Below are 27,181 nucleotides of genomic sequence, written 5' to 3'. Positions count from 1 at the left end.
ATTCTTTAGAAATAAGAAAATAATGTTTCAAATGTATTTTAAATATTATTTCATTCGATAGTATTCTTCATACCTACTTATTTAAAAAAATATCCTGCGCAATCCAATAACTGTGCACTAATAATATCAATAGAGGTAACCTATTAAAGTAAATTATTTACTTTTAATTTACAAATTTCAATTTAATTTCACCGTCACGGAGAAAGGTAAAAAGATTAAGCTGACACAGCCAAAAGACTGACTACGCAATTATAGTTCTAAATTAAAAAAATATGTACTGTCAGTCAATCTGTCAGTATATGATTACACAGCTGTGTGCTGTTTAGATATTTATGTCAAACGAAACAAAACAAATTATGGATAAGAAATACTTTCATATTGTTATTTAATTACATATTTCATTTACTACTGATGATATAAACTATACACATTCATATAATTATTTAAAAAGTTCTATTTTTTTCTTTTTATGACAGTTGTTGTAGTTTAACTTAATGAAAAGTTCATGAAACCTAAGAAAAATCAACACTTTGCAGCGTATTTTTTGTAAATTGATGTGCTTATGTGTTAACGTGGTATTTTTATTGTTAAACAATGGGCAATCAACTCGTGGGCGTTGCTCCATCACAAATATACCCGGTGGAACATTATTTAAGTGACCACGTAGATTTAAAATTTGATACAAGGTAATTCACTGTTGTAAGCAAATTCTTTGTCTTATTGTCAACATCAGCTTTTGTTTACCGTAAAATATCTGTATGTTATTTAAAAATGTAAACTTGTATTTTTAAGCTTGTTTTTTCCTCTTCTCTTCTTTTCTTAGGGGTATATGCCATAGCCTATGGCAATTTGACCATACAGCCTAGTTCTTTTTCACCATTATTATTTTTTTAGCCCATATATTTTTCAAATTTAATGGTAATATTATGGTACACACATCCATACTAAAGGTATATTCTGACAGGGTAGTGAAGATGATGATAATATTGTGGTAAATTTGTCAGTAATTAATCATGTGTGATGTCTATTCACTTATATCTTTTAAATTATGAAAAGATTTTACTGCAGTTTTCAGCTATAGATAGAGTGATCCAAGAGGAAGATTTATATGTATATAATACATACATGTATAGAATAAGCTATAAATTCAAAGATTTGTAATGCATCCATGTGAATTCAAGATTGGTTGCTAGTTCTTAATAAAACATACTGTTTATTTCTCTTATTAGCTTGGGATCTACAAGGTTTCTGAAAGTGGCACGAGCTCGGTCACAAGAGGGTCTTGTTGTGGTCAAAGTATTTGCAGTTCATGACCCATCATTGCCTCTTGCTGAACATAAGGAGAGAATACTAAAAATAAAGGAGCAACTTGCATCTGCATTCAATTGTCTGCCATTTCAAAGGGTTATTGTAAGTATTGGCTGATTATTAATGTTAAAATAAAATGATAAAAAAATGGCTGATGGCAGTTTACTTAAGTTATTTCGAAGTTGTAAATATTTCTTTAGCTTTAACAACTGATTTTTGCACTTTATTTTAATGTTTATTGTCTTGTAACAACTAGCAACAAAATATTACAACCCAAATGCAAGGTTAAATCTGAGGAGTCCATTTTACATTATAGCAATCTTCTAATAAACCAATTTATACAAATAGGTCATTATGGTATCCATGTAAGGATAACTTAAAAAACATTTAATTGTAACAGTTTCACTAGCTCTGTTTAGTTTGGGATTAGGCATTGTGATTGTCACAGGAAATTCATATTTTCCCTTATTATGTGTGTATGGGTGTACATGATAATGTTGATGCCTGTAATCTTCCTCGATAAATAGGATAAATAGGCTATCTGACATGAAAAACAATCATGAGTTCTTGAGATTAGTGTATTGAACTAAAAACAAACAATCTCTTCAGTCATAAATAAATGAATGATTACAGAGTAAGTTTTATTTTCAGCTCACTGACAAAGCAGGTTTATTAATGCGAGAGTACTGCAAATGCAGTGTTTATGATCGTATGTCCACCAGGCCGTTCCTAACAGTACTCGAGAAGAAGTGGATTACTTTCCAAGTGTTGTATGCTTTACATCGTATGCACAAGCTGGGAATATGCCATGGGGATATAAAGGTAGGTTTTTTACATCTTTACAACATACGTCTGTACATATGTCTGAGAATTGGCTACTATCTATATTTCATACCCCTAAGTGATAAGGGTTGTCCACCCCTATTTTATTTTTATTTTTGGACATTTTTTTTATTTTATTGTGTGGCATTAAAAACTACATACAACTCCAAATTGTCTACTATCAACCCCTATTTCTTAATGGCGATTTTAATTTATATGGCAAAACAATGCTTATGAGGTCAGCTAGTATAATTACAAAATTGTATATAGAAGAAAAAATGTACTCTGTGTGATTTAGACAATGATTATACAATTTCAATTTTTCAATAAACATTTACATATTTTTTTTTTCTCTTCAGCTTGAAAATATAATGGTAACATCCTGGTTATGGGTGCTATTAACTGATATCGCATCCTTCAAGCCCACGTTCTTGCCAGATGATAACCCGGCGGATTTCAGCTATTTCTTTGATACGTCACGAAGGAGACTGTGTTATGTTGCACCGGAAAGATTCGTTCGTGCTCCAGATCCCAATAACAGACCTGCGGTAAGTATATATGCCTTATAAGCTTCATCTATATCAGCCTTATCCTGTATTATACATATGCCGAACATAGAATAGTTCGGCATATTGTCAATTGTCGATGTCCAGTATAACAGTTGTAACGGTGTATTGAGATTTTTTTTTATAGTGATCCTATCAATATGTTTTTCTTTTTGTAGATGCAATGCTCCTACTTATTACTGGAAAGTTTTGTTCCATAAATCGTCCAAATTGTGATTATGTTCTACGAAAATGTTGCCATCATTTAATATGCCCCTTATTAATTTTATATAACGTTGAAATTTGTTCCTTTTATAGGGAGATGATAGAACTGGTGGTTTGTTGTTGAGCGAATCACCATGCAAAGTTGGTGAACTGGTGCCCAGTATGGATATATTTTCAGCTGGGTATGTATTTGTATATGTAGTTTTGTATTACCAAAAACTGACATATTTTCAAAATAAGCTTTCATTATTGAATTAATTATTTAATTTCATTCTTCATTTAAACATTGTTATCTTTAATTAATTAGTTTCATTCATTATTTGAACATTGTTATCTTACAATTTTTAGTGATATTATAAAAAGATTTCAGTTTTAACAAAAAGTGTATAAAACCGAATATTATTGGTAGCCAAAGGAATTGTTAATATCATTCAAATCAGTGGTGGAGCTATCACATATGCATATATAGTCAGGCATGCATATATAGAGACATAAATGCACACACAAACACAATTGATACCCCTTATTTGAATTGAGAAACGTTTGCCAACATTACTATTAATCAATCGGATTTTATCAACCGTTTTTATTTTGCAGATGTGCACTTTTAGAGCTCTGGAACGACGGTACACCTGCGTTAGACTTGCCAGGTCTACTAGCATACCGCAGCGGCGAAGACAGACCCTCTACCATGACGTTACCTGAAGGATCAGATCCACGCTTGCGTGATTTACTGCATTCTATGACAGAACGGAATCCTAAAGATCGGAGAACAGCTGAGTTGTACTTAGATGAAGCTCGTGGCAGGTGAGTGTAGATAAGATTCAAAGGATTTAGAGATATTCCTCTCAGCACATCTATTTCCGTATCGATTAAAATTTTGAAGAAATGAGTATACCTTCTGTACGGGAAACCGCACATGCCTGCAATATACAGTTGCTGACATATGCAATTTCATCGTTTCATTACTTTTCTTTAATACAATAAAATCAGCGTTCGAGTAGCATTCAAGCAAGGCGGTTTTATTTAACAAAACCCCTTTCTATCAATCAATCTAATCTAAATCTAATTTCTATCAAATCATCCCCCACATTATTTGATCCTTCGAGCCGGATATGAACCAGCGACGTGCTGATTAAAGACTGGCGACGTGCCTTTAATTTATTTTTCTGTATTCCCATTCCAGAAACAAGGTTTCCAATTACACAAAAATCGTTCCAATTATATAAAAAAATAAAACAAATCCGACAATAACACAATACCTATTGTTAATATTCATAAATAAAAAAAACATATTAGTCTAAAAAATGTGTTATCAATTATAGTTTTTGTAGATAATAACATTGATAACGAATTAAAAAAAAATTATACCTGCTTTCTTCCACAGTCTCTTTCCAGAATACTTCTACTCATTCCTCCAGTCGTACATGCTGATTTTCTCGGCCCAACCCATTCTGCCACCAGATGAAAAAATACTCCGCATCCACCAGGATATCAGGAATATCATCAAGATATTCACTCAGCCGTCGGACACCAAAAACTATCAAGATTTAGTGGACGAGACCACAGACAACCATACCACAGATACTATAGAGACATTAAGGAAAGATGGATTTAAAGTAATGACTCTAAATATGAGAGAATCTGAAGATGAAGACGAGAAAGTAAGTTAAAACAAATTAATTTATGCATTTTGTGATATTTGTGCGAATTCTAAATCTCATATGATGATGTCATGTGCATATAATAAATATGTAATTGATCACTGTCTGTACATAGAGGGTATATAAGAAAAACTGGCATTGGGTGACTTTATTAAACGGAATAGAAACCAAAACAATGATTTTTAGAATTTTTGTCTGTTTGTCTACGCATTTGGATCGCATTATCATAATAGAATCAATTTTAGTCGTAGGTTTAAAAGGACTTTTTATGATGCATCAACATGTTCCTTCACTACTCATGTTGCTCTCTCTGTCTAACCAAATTTGGTATTAGCCTCTTATATTATAATGGCGTCTGTGGTATGTACAGCTTTACTTCGCAGTATCGCGGTCGCGGGTTCTTTTTCTCGAATGATACAAACATTTGTATTCATAAGTATGGTTGTTTGTATTGATATGGCTGTTTTCTATGTATATATGTATTTTAAAAAATGTATTTAAGCATTTGTATTAGTTATCTAGAACCCATAACACAAGGACTGCCTAACTTGGGACTAGATTGCGGTGTTTCACATGGCGTAATTATTAAATTAATAATCATTTATTTATGCAGGACATTTTAACCACTTATGAATATAAATTACTACCGTCCAGTTCAGTATATACTAGACATCAACTGACTTTCTTTTTTTTTTTTAAGAGAAAGTTTATTTACATTGTGAACTTATATAGGTGCTATGTCTAACATTAAATGAAAATGCCGTGCATGAACAACAAATTGCCATGCACGCTTGTCATTCTAGTAATCGTTTAGTTGATAATTATTAACATAATTTTGTTTTCAGAACCCCGAAGGAAATACGGCTCAAGATAGTGAAGGTTTGATATTGATAACTTCATTGGTGACTTCTTGTATAAGAGGGCTGCATCATTGCACGTCCAAACTATACGCATTGGAGATTCTGCAGTTGCTGTGCGAGAATTCCACATCAGAGACGATACTGGATAGAATACTGCCCTATATCGTAAGTAGTTAGACATGTGTAATTGAAAATGTTTTATTAGTTGTTTGTGTATAAAGTCCATTTTCGATTGATCAATTGCTACGTTTATATGAGAAAGAAGAGATGTTGCCGTCTCTTTTTATCTCTGTTATTTGTAAAATGATTTTTTCCTATTGATCATCTAGTTCATAATTATGAACAGCTTTTAGTTTGGGTACTAAAGCAACTGATAATTTTAATAGTTTTATATATATAATATATTTAGAAAACATCCAGAGCGGAGAGTTATTGTTATTTTATAGATCTTAATCGCGTCTTCGAAAAATAAAAAGTGTGAAATGAAAAATAAAATTTCTAAAGAAAGGGAAGTGACGTGCTCTTGGTCGCGCGTGAAAGTATATGTCTTGTAAAGGTACTAATTAGAAAATACCTATACATACGCTGGTCTAATATATCTTTACATAGTATAAAATGAAGTCAGTCCGTTCGCTTATATCTGTTAAATTACGCAACGGATATTAAGGCAATTTTTAGTAATGGATAGTAATTCAAGAGAAAGGTTTATATGCATAATACATGTCCCTTGCGAATCCGGGGTGGGTAGCTAGTAATATATAAATAAAGACCTAAAATGCAGACCGCGAACAATGGAAAATAATAATTATTATTACCTAGTATAGAACAAAGTCGCGTTCGCTGTCTGTCCGTCCTTATGTATGCTTAAATCTTTGAAACTACACAACGAATGTTAAGCGTTTTTTTCTATAGATAGAGTGATTCAAGAGGAAGGTTTTTAGGTATAATACATGTACACTCGTGCTCAACCGGGGTGGGTACCTAGTTCAATATAAAATACTAATATGAAATAATTATGTATATTTAGGATATCCGTCCATATTGTATTAGTAAACAACATATATACTATGTTAGTAAATTACAATGTACATCCTTGTATTTCAATTCATATATCTACGTCCACGTCCAGATGCATTAGGTCCGCAGCTGTGCAATGACATCCAGTATCTCTGGAGTGGTCAATCCGACGTATTTGCTATAACGTTTACTATGCCGTTTGCAATCCCCCGTCATGACACCAGCGATGCAGTTCCTTTCAGCATCGTGACTTGAAAGCCATCTATACGCTGTTACAAGCATCTCGCTACAGAACCTAATAATGACGAAAAAACTTAAAGACAGCTAATGTGGTATTCGCCTCAGATCCACTTGTCGCACGACAAGGCGGCGCGCGTGCGTGCGGGCGGCGTGTGCGGCGCGGCGCGGGCGTGCCTGGCGGCGGCGGGGGCGGCGGGGGCGGCGGGCGCGGGGGGCGCGGGCGGCGGCCGGCCCCCGCCGCTGGCCTGCAACGTGTTCCCCGAGTACGTGCTGCCCGAGCTCGCGCCGCGGGCCGTCGACCCCGCGGTGCCCGTGCGGATCGCCTACGCAGACAACATAGGTGCGTGCTATAGGGCCCACACCCAAGTCTTACGTCCGACATTATTGCGGAGTTCTGTGCCACCAAGGAGCAGGACGTCGTCGACTGTGTGCGGACCAAAAGTGACCTGACATTGTGGGTGACGCAGCTGGAATCGAGTCATAACGCTTTAAAGCGTAATTCGGATTTTCACCGACATGTTGTCCACTTTCATGAAGGAGGAACACTGGCCGAAGAAGGTGATGTGTCAGCGCAACCATGCTTGCTCCTCTGTGCCGTAACCATAGAGACCATTTATATTTTATTATTATTCAGCCAACAACATAGATAGTCACGTTATCACGGCCCATTGACAAACATAATTCCCACCCTTCATAAAGAATTACTAATCGAAATGAGTGGTGTCTCGGCGCAAATCGTTTTTACAGTACCGTAACCACTGAGACAATTTATATTTTATATACTCCATACTTATATTAGTCTATAAGTATTCATAATATGGGCTATTAATCACCTGAACTAAATCACCTCTTGCCTGTCCAAATAACAAAAAACATTCATTACTTGTTACGGGTTTTATACTCATTAATAATTATTGGACTATGTTGCAGCAAAACTGGCAGAAACGGCGGTCAGATTCCTTGATCAGACACAAAACACGGTAGACAAGGAAGCAGCCAACATCAACTACGAAACTGAACTCTCCGCTTTACATGATATGGTAAATATTGCTTAATTGAATTATCAGCTTTTAGTAATAGGACTTAGAGAATTCAACTTTGAATCAGGCATGCAATATCCCTCATGGTAACTTTGACTATACTGGCCACGCTAGTATTGCTATTTATGTGAACTAGTGGTCTAAATTCAACTATAATAGAAAATACAATAAGATCTTTGATCCAGCAATATTAATAAAACAAAGCATATAGGTGTATGTGTGAAATATATGGTAAAGTGTGTAATAGTTTTTTTATAACGTATTTTATATTAATTTTTTTTTTTTAAATAATAGGATTCTGCAGTCCTACTCTATATAAACTATAAGTGTGTGAAATTTCCGCCTCTTACCTCTCCGTCCGCACAATTTTCGTTAAAAGGGGTACAGTTATTTCTTCACTTATTTAATATTATTATTACTATATAAAAAAAACGTAAAATACGTTCAATTTGCGTTGCAGGTCCGCGGTACTGTATCCTCTTTACTCACTGATTCACAAGCGGTCGTGAAACGAGCTCTCGTCGATAACGGAATAACTAAACTGTGCATATTCTTTGGGAAACAAAAAGGTTTGTACTGTCATTATAAATCTTATTAATATTATAAACGCGAAAGTTTGTGAGTATGGATGTTTGTTACTCTTTCACGGAAAACTACTGAACGGATTTTAATGAAACTTTACAGTAATATAAGTTTACATCAGAATAATATATACGCTATAAATGTGACACGGGTGAAACCGCGGCCACAGCTAGTCATCAATATATTCCTAACAATCCCTTCTCCCCACTAGAATATTATTTATTTATTCTTTTGCACACAAAATTGCATTCATTGTGGACTTAGTACCTGATGGCATTCTCTATCAGTCATTATTACTATCCTCATTACTAATTATCCCCTCCCCCACAGCCAACGACCTGATACTGTCACACATGGTCACCTTCCTGAATGATAAAGAAGAAGTGGCGCTACGAGGGTGTTTCTTCGAGCGAGTGGTGGGAGTTGCAGCTTACGTGGGCCAGCACGCGGCCCCTATACTCGTACCCTTACTGCAACAGGTAAGTACCTGCACGACTGTGCTTCATTTTTTTATACAACAAAGGTGGCAAACAAGCTTTCGGCCCATCTAGTCTAGTCTATGGACGACTGAGACACCAGGGGTGTGAATAATAATAATAATCTCAGAACAATTCACACAGCGCCATCTAGATCCAAGTTAAGCTAGCTAAAGCTTGTGTTATGGGTACTAGACTATTGATATATATACATAGATATCAGACCGATACAAACAATCATACTCATACAAATGTTTGTGCCGTGCGAAGAATCGAACCCGCGACCTTCGCACGTAAAGCGGTGAAAGCGGTGCATGCACGTTAACGACCCGTAAGAAACTTTAATATGTTCTTCTTGAAAAAACCTATGCTGTAGTTTCGTTAGAAAACCTTGACAGGTAGTTCATTCCGCAATCTAAGTGTAAGTGGGAGGAAATTCATTTATCTTACTAATGTTATAAACGCGGAAGTTTGTAAGTTTGGATGGTTGGATGTCTGTTACTCTTTCACATAAAACTACCGAATTTTAATGACTCAATCAACTTTACAATAATATTATTATTTCCAGGGTCTAACGGATCAGTCGGAGTGGATCATAGCGAAAGCGTTGCGGGCTACGAGCAGTCTGGCGGAATTAGGTCTGCTACCCAAACAGGCTCTATGTGATTTGGTGGCAGAAAGCGCGGTCTACCTTGCACATCCCAATTTATGGGTAAGTATCTATATCTATATCCAGCTATTTATATAAAAAAAATGTAACCTACTACTATAACTATTACTACTACTATAACCCAGGACAATTTATACAGCACCATTTATTCCTAAGCTAAGCAGAACTTGTATTATGTGTACCAGATAAGAGTTCCCGCGACTTCGTCCGCGTGGAGTTTAACTTTATTAGATAAGTGTTAAAATCGGATACTGACAGACAAAAATTAAAATATATTATTTTTTAATGTATTATATATATATATATATATATATAAATCATATATTCGCGTTCGCTTATATCTTTTAAATCACGCAACAGATTCTAAAGCTGTGTTCGGCAATAGATGATTGTGATAGAGTGATTCAAGAGGAAGGTTTAAATGTATAATACATGTGTGTTATAGTATAGAACCAGCCGAGAAATTGAAAAATATGATATGTATCCTAAACGGGTCGCTATTTGTATTTACAAATTCAAACGTTTGCACCTTTCGAGGAGTCGATCGGGCGACCATTGAGAGTAAAGCGGTGTGTAAACCGCTAGACACCGACGCCATTAAAAGTAATATTAATAAGTGGATCTTAATTTTAGATACGACACGAAGTTTGCGGGCTGGTGTCGTGCGTGGCGAGCTTGTTGAACCCCATCGATGTGAACTGCAAGATACTGCCGCTGGTGTGGCCACACCTCAAGCACAAACTCATACAAGTTAGTAGTAGTATGCTACCATATGGTAATTTTAAGTAGCTATGGCGTGGTCGAGTTGATTGAGTAGTCATGCTCACTAGAATATCTTGACATGTGGCGGCGTGGTGGGCCGGGTCATTGGGCTCCCTAAAATATAGTCGAGCGCAGTGATGGCTGGCTCATACGTCATACTCGTGAACAAGTGCTGCTGTAATCACAACGACTGATTTTATATTATTGTGTATTTAATATTTGACCCTAATAAATTAGTGCTAGTTGGTAGATTGTATTCACGTTTCGACTTAAAAATGAAAAGTTACAACGGGTATTTAAATGAGCAACACGCAAGCTTCTTGCTCATTCTTCTTGTGACAAGACAGCGTTCCGAATGAGCAGTAGATTAAAAAAATGTGATAACTATTCAAAAGCACTTAATTTTTTTTATTTATTTAAATAAATGGTTTTCTATTCTTCTTTCTTCTTTTATTATCCTAACCTGATAATAACGAGTCTTAAATAGAGTCACGTTCAGGTGGAGAGAGCTGAACTGGTGCTGGAGAGTCTCGCGGAGCCTATACCACGGAAGGTTCTGGATGCAGTGCTAAGACACGGCGACGTGGACCGACTGGTGCATACACTACGAGACAGACGGAATACCAGGCTCAAGGTTATTTTTATTTTATTTATTTACTAGCTGTACCCGCGACTTCGTCCGCATGGAATTTAACGTTATTTATCTAAAATAAAAGTAACCTATGTTTCTCTTTATTACATCAAATACCCGCCAAAAAAAGTCTCGTCAAAATCGGTCCCGCCATTTCAGAGATTAGCAGGAACAAATAGACAGACAGAAAAGTAGACAAAAATGGTAAAAAATGTTATTATTGTGTATGTACCGTATTTATATTCATATGCGTGTAGTAAAAAACGGTTATTTCAATATTATAAAGAGACACTCCAATTTTATTTATATGTATGGATAGATTTCAGGCTACTAATGGCCCATATTATAAATACTTTATAGACTGAAGAGAGAGTTGGTTTGTTTGAACGGACTAATCTCTGGAATTACTGGTCCGAATTGAAAAATTATTTTTGTGTTGGATAGTTCATCTGTCGAGGAAGGCTTTAAGCTATATAACATTACGCTATGACCAATAGAAGCGTCAGTGAATTAGAAAGTCATCAAATAAATCAAAATAATTCATGTAGGTCTATTACAGATAAGAAACTCAGCTCTTATCCTTTTCAAATGAGCTTGTACATGTTTACAAAAATCTCCGATCGATCACCCGTTCAATTTAAACGGGGATCGAAATTACGACGGCTTTAGCCGAGGTTCGAATCTAGTCCACTGGCTTCATAAGTCCCCGCACTCGCTCCCTATAGTTCGGTGCAGCTGTAAAGACTGGCTGCGGCCAACAGCATTAGAGTAGTCTGTAAAAGAAACAGATTTATTTTAAATTAAATTTTGGGAGAATAGAGTCATCACAGTATATATATATACTATTGAATTTTGTCAAAAGCAAATAGTCTAATCAGTGTCCGTAACACGAACAGACCAGTCCCCACAAACAGCACCCTTATAAATTATTTCTCTTTGTTAACAAACAAAAAAATTCTTCAAACTTAATTCTAACTTATTTACAATTTTGTGGTAAATAAATGAAATCAAAATAAACTCGAGTAATTCTGGGATAAAAGCTTATTCTGTATTAATTACAGGTCAAACAGGGTACAATGCCGCAGTATTCAGAAATGGGACAGCAATTGAGGAATCTGTTCAGGCGCCTCGCTTCAGATGGTACATCAACAATTTTTTTTGTAATATAACTGAAAGTCAGCACTGGAAAATATGTTTCCAAAGAAACTATATTTCCAGCATTATGTTGACTTGTGATTCACATTTACTCTGTTTCTTAATGTCTAAATTGTTGCTTGTATTTCTTCTGTCATTATTGTGTAAACCGAGTTTAAAAATAATTATAAAAAATCATACTGTGTTGGTTGTTGTGTGTTGCGAGTGCACCCAATAAGTTCTTCCGCGGGTTTGGAGTGCCATCTGCACTCGCCCCCTATCGTCCGGTGAATCTGTAAAGGCCAGCTGCGGCCAACAGTATTAGAGTAGTCCGAAAAAAAAGAAGTAAAAATTATAATGGATGATAATGGAATGGTGTATTCGTTAACAGTATATTAGTGGAAGATGATAGGGTGAGTATGAGGTCAGGTCAATAGGAATTCTACATTATGGTTTCCATGGGGAACCATGCTATATTGCTAGGAATGGGGTGACTAATCCATATTACTCAGGGAAGGGATGACTGACCTGACCTTATGCTTATCCTATCATCCTCCACTGGTGCCCTACAGCGCAGGCAGGTGCACCATTTCATTATCCATTATAAAAAAAAAACTAGGGCATCCCAACACTGTATTGATGTAATTTGTTTTTTTTTATTTTCATGTATAGATTCTCTGTTATATTATATACAGGTATGACGGAACATGTCGAAAACCAACTATTGGCAATGAGTGCCCATCTGATCAAGATCCAGGGCTCCTCTACTCAGGTACGAAATTCTTCTAATCAGTTATTCATTCATAGCATTCCATTTTTATTAATGAATTAAAATGGAATAGTTGACCTGCCTTCGCTAACGACATACGCTGGTGGCCCACCACCCGTTTCATAGATTAGCAAGAACAAACAGTTTTTTTTTATATAAGTACCATATATACTTTGATATGCATTTGGTGAAAAGCTACTGATTTATTTATTTGTATAGATTAATAAGTAAACTTATATATAAGGATGATGTAATTTTTTTGTTTCGTTGTTTATATAGCACATAACTGAGGCACCCGGTAGATTGGTACTCAAAAACAGGAGTATATCCCGCGCCGTGCCACTGGATACCGGCATTGCAGAGGCTGCATTCACAAGTGATAAATTATATGCCTCTCATACCAACAGGTAATCTATACAACGGTTTTGTTTTATTTAAGGGCAATGACAATTTTCTTTTTTTTTTAATCTATTCTAATATTGCAAATCGGTAAAATTTGTATATTTATTTATACGGTAATATCCGGTTCTGCTGATTCGATATTCAAAATCCTTTCACTGTTGGAATGTTATAATATATTATTCACGAGTGCTATTAGTTACCAATAAAAACGGAGTAGCAATGAAAGCTAAAGTTACGTAAAAAAATATATTTATGACACTGCAATCATTTGTACTCTTAAGTATCATTGTTTAGTGTTTTTTTTTATTAATAATGGGATTGCGCTTGGTCTTTCCTCATCTGATGGTAAATGATGGCAAGACCTAGGATGTAGCAACCTAGTAAACCTAGGTTTAAGTGTTTTCTATATATATTGGTATGTATTTACAAAAAAAATATGTAATTAAGTATTTCTATCAGTAGTCTAGTACCGTAGCATAAGCTTTGCTTACCGTGGAGGACGTATTGTAATTAGGAATTTATTATGGTTATGTTTGACATTCAGTAAGATTGTAGACAAATAATATTAAAGGCAAAAAATATTAATGTATTCTAATTTGACCACAGACCTTAACAATAAGAAATAGAGTATAAATACGTGTGTGTGTGAATGTTTTTTTGTTATTGATTTAATATATTGTTTAGGCATAATCATAAAAAATATATTAGCATTCTGCACTATTCACGTGCGAAATTTGATACTCCTTTTTGCTTCTCGTATACATTACAAATAGAATGCATAGATTATAAATGCAGTAATATTTTCTCATGTTCTTGTAGACGGATGCTGAAGTCATCAGGACCTCTTGAAACACACATGAACACGGAGTGGCAGCATATGTTTGGACAGTCGCAAGATCAGCACAGTATGAGGGGTACGCTAAACAAAATTTCATTATTAGAAAGCCAGTCCAATGAGTAAAGAAATATATATTTTGTTCCCTGGATAGAAATGCTGGGATTGGTACATTCAATAGCACTAATATTGGGCTACTCGAAAAATACTTCAATAGACCATTGCTATTGAGTAAAAACAACATATGCATCATGACTAGGGCACTCACAGGACAAACATTTGGCAAACTTAGGCCAACAGATGCACAAAATAATCTGCAGATTTTGCCAAACTGAAGAGGAAAACCAACACATCCTTTATGGTTGTGGCCCACTCATGTATAAATGTAATATCTCCTTTGGAAAGTTTACACTATATCCTGAGGAGATAAAAACCGTCGCTCCTATGAATATCCTTCAATTCTTGTCTCTGACGGGTCTAGGCAGATATTATATTATTATTATATTAATATACAATATCAAGGGGACCTTTGGGGACCATTGTCGTTGGTTCATAGTGAAATTTATACAATAGACCCACTGACATAGTCATCCTATCATCTACCACCGGTGCCCCGCCGGCGTATACCGTCAGTGCAGGCGGGATCATAATCGCATTATTAGCCATTTAAATAACTATCACACGTGCTTGCTTGCTGATGTATCACATTGTCCCCAGCAGCGTCGTCGGAAGCGATGGGCCAGTCGCAGATGGGGGTCTCGGGAAGCGTGGGGATCACGGGGGTTACAGTGGGGAGTCTCTCGGGGCAGCCCGCACCCCCCTCTCACTCGCAGCTCGTACAGAGTGCCACCTACGTGCAATGTAAGTATAATCATAATAATAATATCAATATTTATTTATTCCATAACTATGTATAACTATGTATTTTTTAAATGAATGCAATATATCCTGTGTTGATTCGTACTCATTTTTTCTGTTATGGAAATAATTTTAAATAATTTGTATTAATTTACTGAAGGAAATGTCTAAAAAAATCAGTTCAAATACTAGACCTGCAAAGGCCAACAAACTTCAGACCTTCGTTGCTTATAAAATATTTTTATCAGATATTTTTGTATCAATGAATATATTTTCAATAAGTCTTATATTTTCAGACAGCATGGCCCCATGCCGTATGGAGCTGAGGAATCTAACAGCAAGAATGCAACAGAAGTACCAGAAGTCATTAAGGTGAGTTCTTGCTATATACTGTCCAACTTTGGACACAATCCACTCAATTGACTAACAATGTTTAAAAACAGTGTCAGAAATATAAGTGTGAAGGAAGGAGATAAAGACAAGGCGAGCAAAGAAAAACGATACCGGTATAATCGTAAAATATTTTAATTACTTACACACTATGTGTCACATATGTAAAAAAAATTAATGTTATAAAAACATAGAAATAATAAAAAAGGTATAAAAAGTAGTCCACCACAATGAGGTAGATGTAATTCTTACAAATTTTACTAGATGGCGTTGTTATAAAAGGGAACAAATGTCTTTGTTTTTAAAGTATTATAATGATCTGTTGGCTCCAGCTGGTCTGAACTCTGAACAGCTCACCGTATATAAAGGTGAGTGCAGAGGGCACTCCAAACCCTTAATTTCAGTTCCCGTTGAATTGGTATATGAATAATTACTAACATTTGTAAAATAATGATGTGCTTGTTGCAGAAGTCATAAAGACCCGTCAGACAGTAGTGAAGATGTCGTGCCGCCCGCGTCGTGGAGGCCTGGGAACCAACTACTGGCTTACTTACATGAACACAAGTAAATTACACTAACATTTTTTATGTAATTGTGATAAAGAAGCTGATTTGAAATATATTTTAGTACTGGTTGTCTCTACGTCTTAGTCCGCGTGTATATTTTAGACGTCATCTTTTGACGATAATTAGACGAAAACTATAATGAAGCATTCCCTCAATCAAATTAAATACAAATTACTTTATTCACAACGCTATCACAATCACAATTTATTATTTTATTAATAAATTAATTAATTGTAGTTGGTGGCGTACTTAAAATTAATAAGAAAAAAATACTAATTTACCTCTTAAATACTCCAATTTTTCTAATATTTCAATAACCCATTGCCCACATTTAACTATATATTTTGTAAGAGTACGTAGTAATTTCTCCAGACGTTTTTAAATGAAACCTTAACCTTATATGTAAATAACTGAAGATAATGTTTAAAATTTACTCTTCATACTATAGACCGTATTCAAATATGATTTTTTACGAGAATACTATAGAATAGGAATTAACCGCGATGGTTTTCAGTGGGAGCCTTGTGTTATTATGGAAGAATACTTTGAAGTCACCAAACATCTTGTTTTGTAAACTGTATATCGGTGCTTCTTTGACATTCAGTTCATTAAAAAAAAATCACAAGATGGCCGAAATTTCGATTGTAAATTTGAATGCATATTTCAGGGCGAGAGTGAACCAGTTAGTGACACTGCCGGCGCACAGGAACCTGTTCGGTTCGTGCTCCGATGACGGTTCTGTGCGATTATGGGATGCAGCACGATTGCAGGGACATGCGTACATCAACAAGTTAGTTTTTTTTATTACTCATTTTATACGTAACTGGATAAAATTAATCTACATATATGAATAAATACTTTTTTAATTTTGGAACTATTAAATTGAGTAGAATGTACCACATTCTATTAAGACAATAAACAGTATGTTTTAATGCATTATTAATTAATGTGTATATTAGTACCTATATATAAATGCAGATCAATGTTGTTGTTTAGAATAAAAAGGTATTCCAGATAAAAGTATAGTCGAGTTTTAATTTATTTTTCAACCTATTCATTCCTATTACAAGATATAGTGACGGACTTTCACATTCTACACCGAATATTATATATATATATTTCTAATTCAAAATCAAATCAAATCAATGAATGTACAGATCTAAGTCGATGTATAACCGCGCGGCTGGTCCTGTAGTAGCTCTAGCGGCCTGCGAGGGAGGACATTCTCTGGTCGCCGCTACACAAGAAGGATCTATCTTCGTACTCAGGTAAACAATTATTTTTTAAAGTTAATTACTGGCATTTCTAGCTCCGTTACATCGGCTCTACCGGTCGTTCTATTCAAACTGGGATTGAAATTGATAGTGTATTAGTGTGTGTTTGTATATACAAAAAAATGTATTGAAGTATTTTTACCAGCTATTTAGTATCCATAGTACAAGCTATGCTGGGGGACGGGGATTACATGGAGATCGACCTGACTTGGTACATTCAACGCGCTCCACGTGGTCACCCTGGAAACTATCGTTGCTAATTAGTGAACTTTTCACGATGCGACAACTGATCTGACTTCATACTCTTGTCATCCTACTCTGGTGCCTCTCCAGCGTACACAGTTAACTCAGGTGGATACACCATATCATTATCGTACATAAAAAAGTACAAGTTCTGCTTAGTTTGGGACTAGATGGCGCTGTAATTTGTTCAGGGTTATTATTATAGCCCATTAAGGATAAATAAAACAAAACATATTAATAATAATATTAAATTCATTTATTGACAATAACAGTATAGTTACATAGTTACACATTTATACATATTTAATATGATTGGCATTAATATGATTACAAACTCAGCTATTGCTGGACTGATGGGCGCCCACCGCTGGTTTTCAGTTTGTACCTTATCACACGTGCTAGATAACCATACCACAACATAATGAAATAAAAATTTAACAAATTAATACATAAATAATAACATCCATATGGATATACACACGTGACATGCATGCAATGCATGTGTATCTACAACAAAAAAAATCACATTTTATGTCGAGATTTGTCGCCGCTATCCAAGGGCTGTCTCTGTCTATCTAATATAATTTTCCTTAAAGAATTTTTAAATTTTAGCGGTAACATGTACATAGAAAAGTTTATAATAGTTTATATAAAAACTTGCATGCACCGACCGTCCATAGTACGTTCATATCCACTGGGACAGCTTTCCACACTTGTTTTTTTAAATCTCCCACTCCCAGAGTTACTATGTCCCACCTTATTCTTGTCTATGCTCCCACCTTTTACTATGCGATTATTTGCAACTTTTAAACTAAGTTTAGATGTATTGTCCTGCGTTTTCTCATTTGTTTTTAATTTGGTATTTAAAACTGTATCACTTTTAACACTTTCTGTTATGAGAAGAATGGAAAATGTAATAATAAATATGATACAATAATTCATTGCGTAAACAGCGTTTATGCGTGTTAATTTAAGACTGCTATTTCAGAAGTGATTATATATTTATATGTACAACGATAAGTGTGATAAACTATTGACTTTTCAAGCTGCTTATTATTAAATATATATAACTTAAAGGTGACTGATATAGTGATCTATCAACGCACAGCCCAAACCACTGGACGGATCGGGCTGAAATTTGCCATGCAGGTAGATGTTATGACGTAGGCATCCGCTAAGAAAGGATTTTGATGAATTCTACCCCCACAGGGATAAAATAGGGGATGAAAGTTTATATGAAACTTTGTCTATTTTAAACCGATCGGGCTGAGACTTTGCATGTACCAAGCTACTATGACGTATCTCCTATGAAAGAATTTTGATAACATCCACCCCTAAGGTAGTACCATATAAACTTACAGCTAATTACCAGCACATTTATATTATAAAACTATTATACTTAACTATATGAAGACAGGTACATTCTTACTATAATTATTATAAAAGGCTTCTTTTATACACGTCAGGATCTTGGGCCTTACTCAAAAATAAATTTAATAGATGCAATGCTGGAACAGTGGGACAATTACTCAAGTACTATTTATTTTTTTATACTACGTAGGTGGTGTTGTAAATAAAAAATAACAGTTCGGAGACGTTCGAACCCCACCGCTGTCACCATGTTGCATGCATGTAAACACGAGTGGAAACACTTCCCATGCCATTGGCGCTGCCACTTGCGCTGCCCGGCGCTCCTTCGATTGTCGGTTTTTCGTGCGCGGGTCAAAGGACTGGCAGTGCGAGTGGCAGCGTGTTTTTACATTCAGCCCTGTCGCTCAAGTTGTCGCCCGGCAATATTTCCGGCAGCGCGAATGGCAGTGGAAGCGGCTGAATGTAAACGTAGCATAAACAACAGGTGGCAAACAAGCATACGACCTATCTGTTTGTAAAAAAAGGAATTATTTTATTTTTTTCACGTACTACTTATTCTAATGCTGTTGACTTCAGCTAGCCTTCACAGCTTAGCCGGACGATAAACGGCGAGTGCAGATTAGCCTCCAAACACGCGCAGACATGGTGCGGCTGAATTCCCGCTTGACGGATACGTATTTAGTCTTAAGGACCGCTATAGGTTCGAACCTCAGCTCAGTCCGTCGTAATTTCGATCCCCGTTTGAATTGGATGAAGGATCGATCGGAGGGGAATTATTTTGCTCACTGGTGGTTTTTTGTTGTATATGTAGACAAGAGAGCGGTTCGTCTCGCATGACGCTGTCTCAGTGCCGGCAGCTGGAGAGCGGCGCTGAGGGAGGATGCGTGGCGGTGGCGTGCGCGGGGGGCGTGCACTCCGGCGTCATATCGTACGCTACGCTACTCGCCACCGTCGTCGGATGGGACTTACGAGCGCCAGGTATGAAGTCTTTTCTTACCTATAAAGTATATTCTTTCACCCAGGAAAGAATGAGCGTGTAAATGTATACCAAGAGAGCAAGGCAGCTCTCGCATTTCCGCGTCCTTCAATTGTATTTTAGCGCCATTTTGTAGGGGTGCGTTGGTAGCATCATATCGTACGCTACGTCTTTTCGCTCGCCTTCGTCGGCTGGGACTTGCAAGCGCCAGGTATGAAGACACTTTAGTTACCTATACACGTCACGTACGTTCTTTCACGCAGGAAACAATGAGCATGTGGACAAACAGAGCAGAATGCGCTAGCCGCAAGCTTGCGCGTTCCCGCGTCTTTCGATTGTGTTTTAGCGTTACAGTGTTTCAGGAAAGAATGAGCGTGTAAATGTAGACCAAATGAGCATAATGTCTTACACATTCTTGTGTCCTTCAATTGTATATGATATGTCCTAATATATATATTTTCCAACTTAATAATATACTAAGCAACTAAAGTTCTGTTTTTATTTTCATCTATTGAAAGGTAACGCGTGGAAGCTGCAAGGTGATCTTAAGCAGGGTGTGTACACGTGCCTATACGCAAATAGTTCCGGATATCTGGCGGTCGGCACCTCCAACGGCGCCATATCAGTTTGGGACCTCAGGTTTCAACTGCCCATCACCTCTGTCAAACATCCAAATTGTAAGTACAAATAGATGTACTAGAGTTGGAATAAAAGATCTTTCAGTTTGCGTATTTCCATACAAACTTTCATCCCCTATTTTATATTACCTAAGGGTGGTAACATTTTTACAAACTTTTAATATTATATTTATTGATATTTAATTAATAGTCTAAAAATAAGTTTCAAGCTTTTAGCTTTAAAAGTGTCGATACTTCCATACAACCTTTCATTTCCGTTTCAACCCACTGCAACCTATAAATAGCTTTTTAATGAAAAAGGCATTAAAATGCGATTTTAACCTATATCCTTTCTCAATGTTCTATATCTCTTCTCAACTCGTGTCGAGTCCAATTTCTGTAATTCGAGGACTCGAGTATCTAAAGTATTTATATCAGTCGTCTACTAACCATAACACAAATTCTGTTTACCGTGGGACTAGATGATGGGATGACTAATTGTCTAGGGTTATTAATTATTTAATGTATTAAATGAAATGTGCCATGCCTTGTAGCGGAGCGCGTGCGGCGCATGGTGGGGTGCGGGCGCGGATCGTCGCGCGTGTGGGCGGCCGGAGCGCGCGACGCCGCCGCCTGGTGCCTCGAGTCCACGCAGCGCACGCACGCGCTGTGGGCCTCCACAGACTCGCCGCAGCCGCTGCACTACTCGCAGCCCGTGAGTACACCCACCTCGCCACACGCGCTGTGGGCCTCCACAGACTCGCCGCAGCCGCTGCACTACTCGCAGCCCGTGAGTACACCCACCTCGCCACACGCGCTGTGGGCCTCCACAGACTCGCCGCAGCCGCTGCACTACTCGCAGCCCGTGAGTACACCCACCTCGCCACACGCGCTGTGGGCCTCCACAGACTCGCCGCAGCCGCTGCACTACTCGCAGCCCGTGAGTACACCCACCTCGCCACACGCGCTGTGGGCCTCCACAGACTCGCCGCAGCCGCTGCACTACTCGCAGCCCGTGAGTACACCCACCTCGCCACACGCGCTGTGGGCCTCCACAGACTCGCCGCAGCCGCTGCACTACTCGCAGCCCGTGAGTACACCCACCTCGCCACACGCGCTGTGGGCCTCCACAGACTCGCCGCAGCCGCTGCACTACTCGCAGCCCGTGAGTACACCCACCTCGCCACACGCGCTGTGGGCCTCCACAGACTCGCCGCAGCCGCTGCACTACTCGCAGCCCGTGAGTACACCCACCTCGCCACACGCGCTGTGGGCCTCCACAGACTCGCCGCAGCCGCTGCACTACTCGCAGCCCGTGAGTACACCCACCTCGCCACACGCGCTGTGGGCCTCCACAGACTCGCCGCAGCCGCTGCACTACTCGCAGCCCGTGAGTACACCCACCTCGCCACACGCGCTGTGGGCCTCCACAGACTCGCCGCAGCCGCTGCACTACTCGCAGCCCGTGAGTACACCCACCTCGCCACACGCGCTGTGGGCCTCCACAGACTCGCCGCAGCCGCTGCACTACTCGCAGCCCGTGAGTACACCCACCTCGCCACACGCGCTGTGGGCGGCCGTGAGTAGTTCGACACGCACATACGTGCGAATAACACTGACAAAAATATACTGTAGAACTGCAATATATTACCACAGATAACATAATATTACATACAGATACCCCATCCCATACAAGAAAATGGTTCCTTCCTAACTCGGGCTATTCTTCGGGCTATTTTATTTCGCCGCCGTAGCCGCTAGATGTCTCTAGATCTGAAGCAGTTCGGATTACTAGTGGGTGCTTAGTAACAAAGCACGAAAATAGATGGCAGTCAATTCAGTCTACATGACATCTGTTTTGCAAAGATAGGTATATACAAGATATGTAGGTAACTGAATCGTGTACCTCATTAGGGACGATTCAAGATTCAATGTAAATGTGTAGGTATAATATCGTTAGCCGACACCCTGCAGATATGGCTTATGTGCCAATGTATATATTATGTTATAGTTTATTCTACATTCCACGCCTATTTTTTTCTCTCGACGAAGATATGTTGTAACGCGTCTGCGCTATACGTATAGCCCGATTTTGATACGTTTATACTCGTACGTATCAAAATCGGGCTATATGATTTTTTATTTCAATCGTTATGTGTAAGAGACTGGTTTTAGCTACAATGAATTTACTGGTATATACCTCATGTATTCTACGATGTACCCCTCTTTTCCCTAATGAGAATTCCCTATATCTTATATATAAACTTCGTATCACAGTGTTAGTTGCCATATTTCTCCCACATTTTGATGAAATTTGATATGTATACTTGCTAGGTCTGAGGTAGGGTTGTTATCTATTTTTTATACCCCTAAGTCATAGGGGTGGCCTACCCTGAATTTTTTTTTTGTATTATGGCCAATTTTTTATTTATTTATAATGTTACATACACGCCTAAATTTTGGCCCGTCTTTCACCAACCCCTATTTTTAATAGCGATATTCTTACAAATATTATAAATGCTAAAGTAACTCAGTCTGTCTGTTTGTCTCGCTTTCACGCCAAAACTACTGAACTTATTTAATTGAAATTTGGTACACAGTTAATGTAGACCGAGAGAAAGGCTACTTTTTAATGCGAAAAAGGGTTGAAAGGGGAAATGAAAGGCTATATGAAAATATCGTCATTTTTAAAGTCAGATCTTGTAAGCTAAAGCTTTAATTTATAATCTTATAATTTAATTAAAAATATTTTTTAGGCTGCTGACTAAATATAAATAAATATGACATTCTAAGTATGTAAAATGTTATCCTTAAGAGGGTAAAATGAAATATAAGATGAAAGTTGAAGATGATGAAAAAATTCGTCATTTTCAAAACTAGTACGATGAAACTTTTGTCTTTGGATTTTTCGAGTTACATTATTAAATATTTATTATTTATTTGATAAAGGTCACTATTCCACACGGACGAAGTCGCGGGTACAGCTAGTAATTTATAAAGCAAAACAAGGTTTGCCGGGTCAGTTAATTTATATCTATAATGAAATGAAATTCGGTTTCAAAAGAAGGAATATTAATTAAGCTAAATAGCTTAAAACTTCAATCCTAGATGAAGTGAACAGGGTCGATCTAGGTTTTTCATTACTATTATAGAAATGTATAACGGGGGAACACGTTACTTAGTACGAAATTATGTATATTACAATAAAACTTAACGAGAAAATATTATAATGATGTCACTGGAACACTATTGCTTTACTACTATACCGTCCATTAGTCGCGAATTTTCTGGATGCGCGAGAGGCGCGCTCCTATTGGTCGGTCGGTGCGGTTACCGCACGACGCGCATGCGCTGTACGCTTAGATGAGTCTCACGGCACGGGCGTAAGTACTTACTATGTAATATGTATACATATGGGTGTCACAAATTTTTTATTACAAGTAATATTACTCTATTATCTAAGCCAGTAATGTGTGCTTATTTTGAACTTGATAATATTCAGAATTACTTGTATACATAACTTTCGATATCTACAATAATAATATCTTTGATGTATGAAAGAAATGTATGTACCTACATAAAAAGTTCATTTTTGAAATGTATGAAAGAAATGTATGTACCTACATTAAAAGATAATTTTTGACCTGTATGAAATGTATGAAAGAAATGTATGTACCTACATTAAAAGATAATTTTTGACATGTATGAAATGTATGAAAGAAATGTATGAACCTACATTAAAATATAATTTTTTAAATGTATGAGATGTATGAAAGAAATGTATGTACCTACATAAAAAGTTCATTTTTGAAATGTATGAGATGTATGAAAGAAATGTATGTACCTACATTAAAATAAAATTTTTGAAATGTATAAGATGTATGAATGAAATGTATGTACCTACATTAAAAGATAATTTTTGACATGTATGAATTGTATGAAAGAAATGTATGTACCTACATTAAAAGATAATTTTTGACATGTATGAAATGTATGAAAGAAATGTATGTACCTACATTAAAATATAATTTTTGAAATGTATGCACCGTACAATAACAATACACGTTAAACATTATACCACAGAGTCATACGCATGTTAAAAACAAACTGCTATGATATTAATGAGAAAGGAAAATCAACTTTATGGTATTCGAGTTAGGGTCGATATCTCTCTTTTTTTTAAATACTATTTTAATCTTACCAGTTGCCAGTATTCGAAGACAACTACGATTCGTACTCTATTTTAAATTATTATGTAATCGATTTTTCAGTACAAATGTAAATAACCAACGACACTAATAATGTACTACTATATTCCGTTCTTTGAAACGGAACACTGCTATAATACAAAATAATGAAAATTTACTGTTCACAACGACTCATTAAAAGCATCATCGAATAATACGCTGTAATAAAATCCTGTTATCGATTATTCAAAAAAATCGATAATACATGTATTTATTTTTAATATGACAACACTTCATACATAAGTATTATTGGAAATAGTATTACTTGCTTGTTCGGCTATTTTTAATTTACTTAAAAAATTTTTATATGTTTAATTTACAATAATAAGATATTAAGTACTTATTATTGGAAAATATAAAAAAGACATTTAATTAGGCCGATACAAATGACAACAATGCCATCTATGAAAGCATTTTGAAAACATTGAGCCCCGTATTAGCACAGATTAAATTAATTAAGTACTGGAAAATAACAAAATGAGTAAATATATGAAAATTACTTTTCTAAACGCATTATTACATTTTAACATGTATATATAACTTTTTAAAAATTGATTAAACATTTTTGTAAACACAGTTTTGTTTTTTAAAACGTTTGCAAAACTATGAAGAATTCCATCGATACCAATCACGCCATCTATATGCAACTTTTAGCAATAATAATGGCTACTTCCTCACGGATTGCCACTGATATTACTATGAATACTGAAGTATAAAATATAACAAATAATGATTTGCTGACGCTAACAGACAGGATATGACTCCTTACATTAAAAGTGTCTGTGTAAAGAGTAGAAGTTTCTTATCTTATTTTTAAAACTCCGGTGTGAATTGTCAGGCGTCTCACTACACGAGTGCAGCGTACTACGGCTCTCGCGATGGGAGCCGGTTCCTCATCACGGGCGGGTCCGACCAGCGCATCCGACACTGGGACCTGGAGCATCCGGAGGATTCCTACATTCTGGTGTACGCGCCCGCCGATCATCTAAAACACACGCCCAACGGGATCAAGTACAGGTATATATTTCTGCACTTTATGTGCGTTACTTGTACATAATTAGACTGACCATAAATACTGTTACAAAAAAAAAAAAAATTTTCAACTTTTAATTATTTTGAATTTGAAATACGTATATTATTTTAAAAACTTTTGGATTTGCGCCATTTTGTGAATAGTTAGTTAAAGAAAATAGATTTATTCCATTCATTCATAACTTAAGAGCCATGCTCTTGGTTTGAGCTCTTGCCACTTTCCACAATCATGCTCTTTATTATATTTATTTCAGGCAACTTAATATTATTTCTAGTTAACAAATTATGTGTATATGTTACAGGAGTCGTATTATAGATGGCACAACTGTTATACAAGAGTACTGCAAGACGAGCCCCAACTCACCGCCGTCCTTAATCGAAGACAACGTGTACCGGAGTGTAGAGTCACGATCGTTCTACCACACTGCGCCCATAACCGACGTCACCATGGTGGAAGGTGGGAAGCATTATCTAGTCAGCTCATCTGCGGATGGGATCATTAATGTTTGGAAATGAATTTGTTAATGTATGAAGTTTCTTGGTCTACTGGTTTAGGTTTACACCGCTGATTGCAGGTTACATTCTTGTACATTATTTTGTGTTAGCTGTGTTACTAAAGAAAATCAGATATATTTAGATCTATTTCAAATTCATTCATGTAGGTCTATTACAGACTCTTATGATTTGTTAAATCTACCGTCAGTTTGGAATGATTTCGAGATGAGAATAACTGACAAGAAACTCAGCTCGTATTCTTTTGAAATAAACGTTGTACATGTTTACAATAATACAGATTAATTTTAAATTCAAATTTGGAATTTCCCACTGTATATACATATATATATATATATATTTAAATTAGCTGTGTCCACGATTTCGCCTGCGTGAAATTAGCCTATGTGTTATTCTGATGTATAAACTATATATATGTAAAGTGTCATTATAATCCATTAGGTAGTTTTTGCGTGAAGTTACAAACATCCATCCATCCATACTCCAATTCAACAAACTTCCGCAATTATAATATTAATAAGATTCGTTGTATTACTCTAGTTGTTTTCTATGTTGTTGTTATTATTATTATACAAGAAAAGCCCAAGGTCATCCCATTAAAAAGTTACAGTAAAAGTTGTCGCTAAGTAAAAACAATTTTCTTTATGATTGGGTTATCAGTGTCGATAAATGTAAATTAATATCATGAGTCCTTTCTAAAATAAAGTGCTGTGACACACAGACAAATAGATACACGGTTATATATTTGGTTTGATTTAATCGTATAGAAAATTTAATGAACAAAACGTTCTCTTATATTAATTATACGCTGATGGCTTATTTCATATGCGCATATGATTAAAAATATATTCAGAAAATTCATGAATGATATGAGATGTAAAAATTGACCCCTTTTAATTTTTATTTTGTATAATAATGAGTCATCATTAGGACATAGTTTATTATTAATAATATTAAAATCTGAACTATCAAGAGTCGACTCTATTTCATTTAAAACTTATACCAACTCTGTTTACTCGGTGATCCATCGCTGTCAGGTCTTTTTTTTTATTTTTGTAATTTACGACTCTGGAAAAAAGTCCTTTTGAGCCCAACTTCAACAAGTACATGTA

At 36.4% G+C, this 27,181-nt stretch overlaps 1 protein-coding gene across 1 annotated transcript; it reads left to right on the top strand.

Annotated features, from left to right (window-relative positions):
* The first annotated feature begins 356 nt into the window (after nucleotides 1–356).
* LOC131849752 (phosphoinositide 3-kinase regulatory subunit 4) lies at nucleotides 357–26,095 on the top strand. Its single transcript, XM_059199867.1, has 29 exons — nucleotides 357–686; nucleotides 1,230–1,410; nucleotides 1,960–2,130; nucleotides 2,490–2,678; nucleotides 2,994–3,082; nucleotides 3,498–3,707; nucleotides 4,288–4,564; nucleotides 5,410–5,589; nucleotides 6,787–7,021; nucleotides 7,612–7,721; nucleotides 8,182–8,290; nucleotides 8,634–8,782; nucleotides 9,348–9,491; nucleotides 10,083–10,199; nucleotides 10,711–10,845; nucleotides 11,904–11,982; nucleotides 12,672–12,748; nucleotides 13,025–13,152; nucleotides 13,967–14,061; nucleotides 14,703–14,843; nucleotides 15,137–15,212; nucleotides 15,699–15,794; nucleotides 16,464–16,586; nucleotides 16,954–17,064; nucleotides 19,496–19,662; nucleotides 20,179–20,337; nucleotides 20,832–20,992; nucleotides 25,363–25,541; nucleotides 25,859–26,095. The coding sequence occupies exons 1-29, from the start codon at nucleotides 595–597 to the stop codon at nucleotides 26,070–26,072; spliced, it is 4,194 nt and encodes a 1,397-aa protein (XP_059055850.1). The 5' UTR covers nucleotides 357–594; the 3' UTR covers nucleotides 26,073–26,095.
* The last annotated feature ends 1,086 nt before the right edge of the window (nucleotides 26,096–27,181 follow it).

The sequence above is a fragment of the Achroia grisella genome, unplaced genomic scaffold, assembly GCF_030625045.1.
Source record: "Achroia grisella isolate CSIRO2021 unplaced genomic scaffold, CSIRO_AGI_Agris_v1 utg660, whole genome shotgun sequence".
Classification (NCBI taxonomy): domain Eukaryota; kingdom Metazoa; phylum Arthropoda; class Insecta; order Lepidoptera; family Pyralidae; genus Achroia; species Achroia grisella.
The sequence above is the reverse complement of the archived record's forward strand: the minus strand, read 5'-3'. Positions and strand labels throughout refer to the sequence as shown.

Excerpts from the sequence above, each read along its gene's own strand:
- LOC131849752 (XM_059199867.1), top strand. The coding sequence starts at position 595 with ATGGGCAATCAACTCGTGGGCGTTGCTCCATCACAAATATACCCGGTG. Across the intron at positions 1,411-1,959 it reads TGCCATTTCAAAGGGTTATT|CTCACTGACAAAGCAGGTTT; the intron begins GTAAGTATTGGC and ends TTTTATTTTCAG. Across the intron at positions 16,587-16,953 it reads GGACATGCGTACATCAACAA|ATCTAAGTCGATGTATAACC; the intron begins GTTAGTTTTTTT and ends ATGAATGTACAG.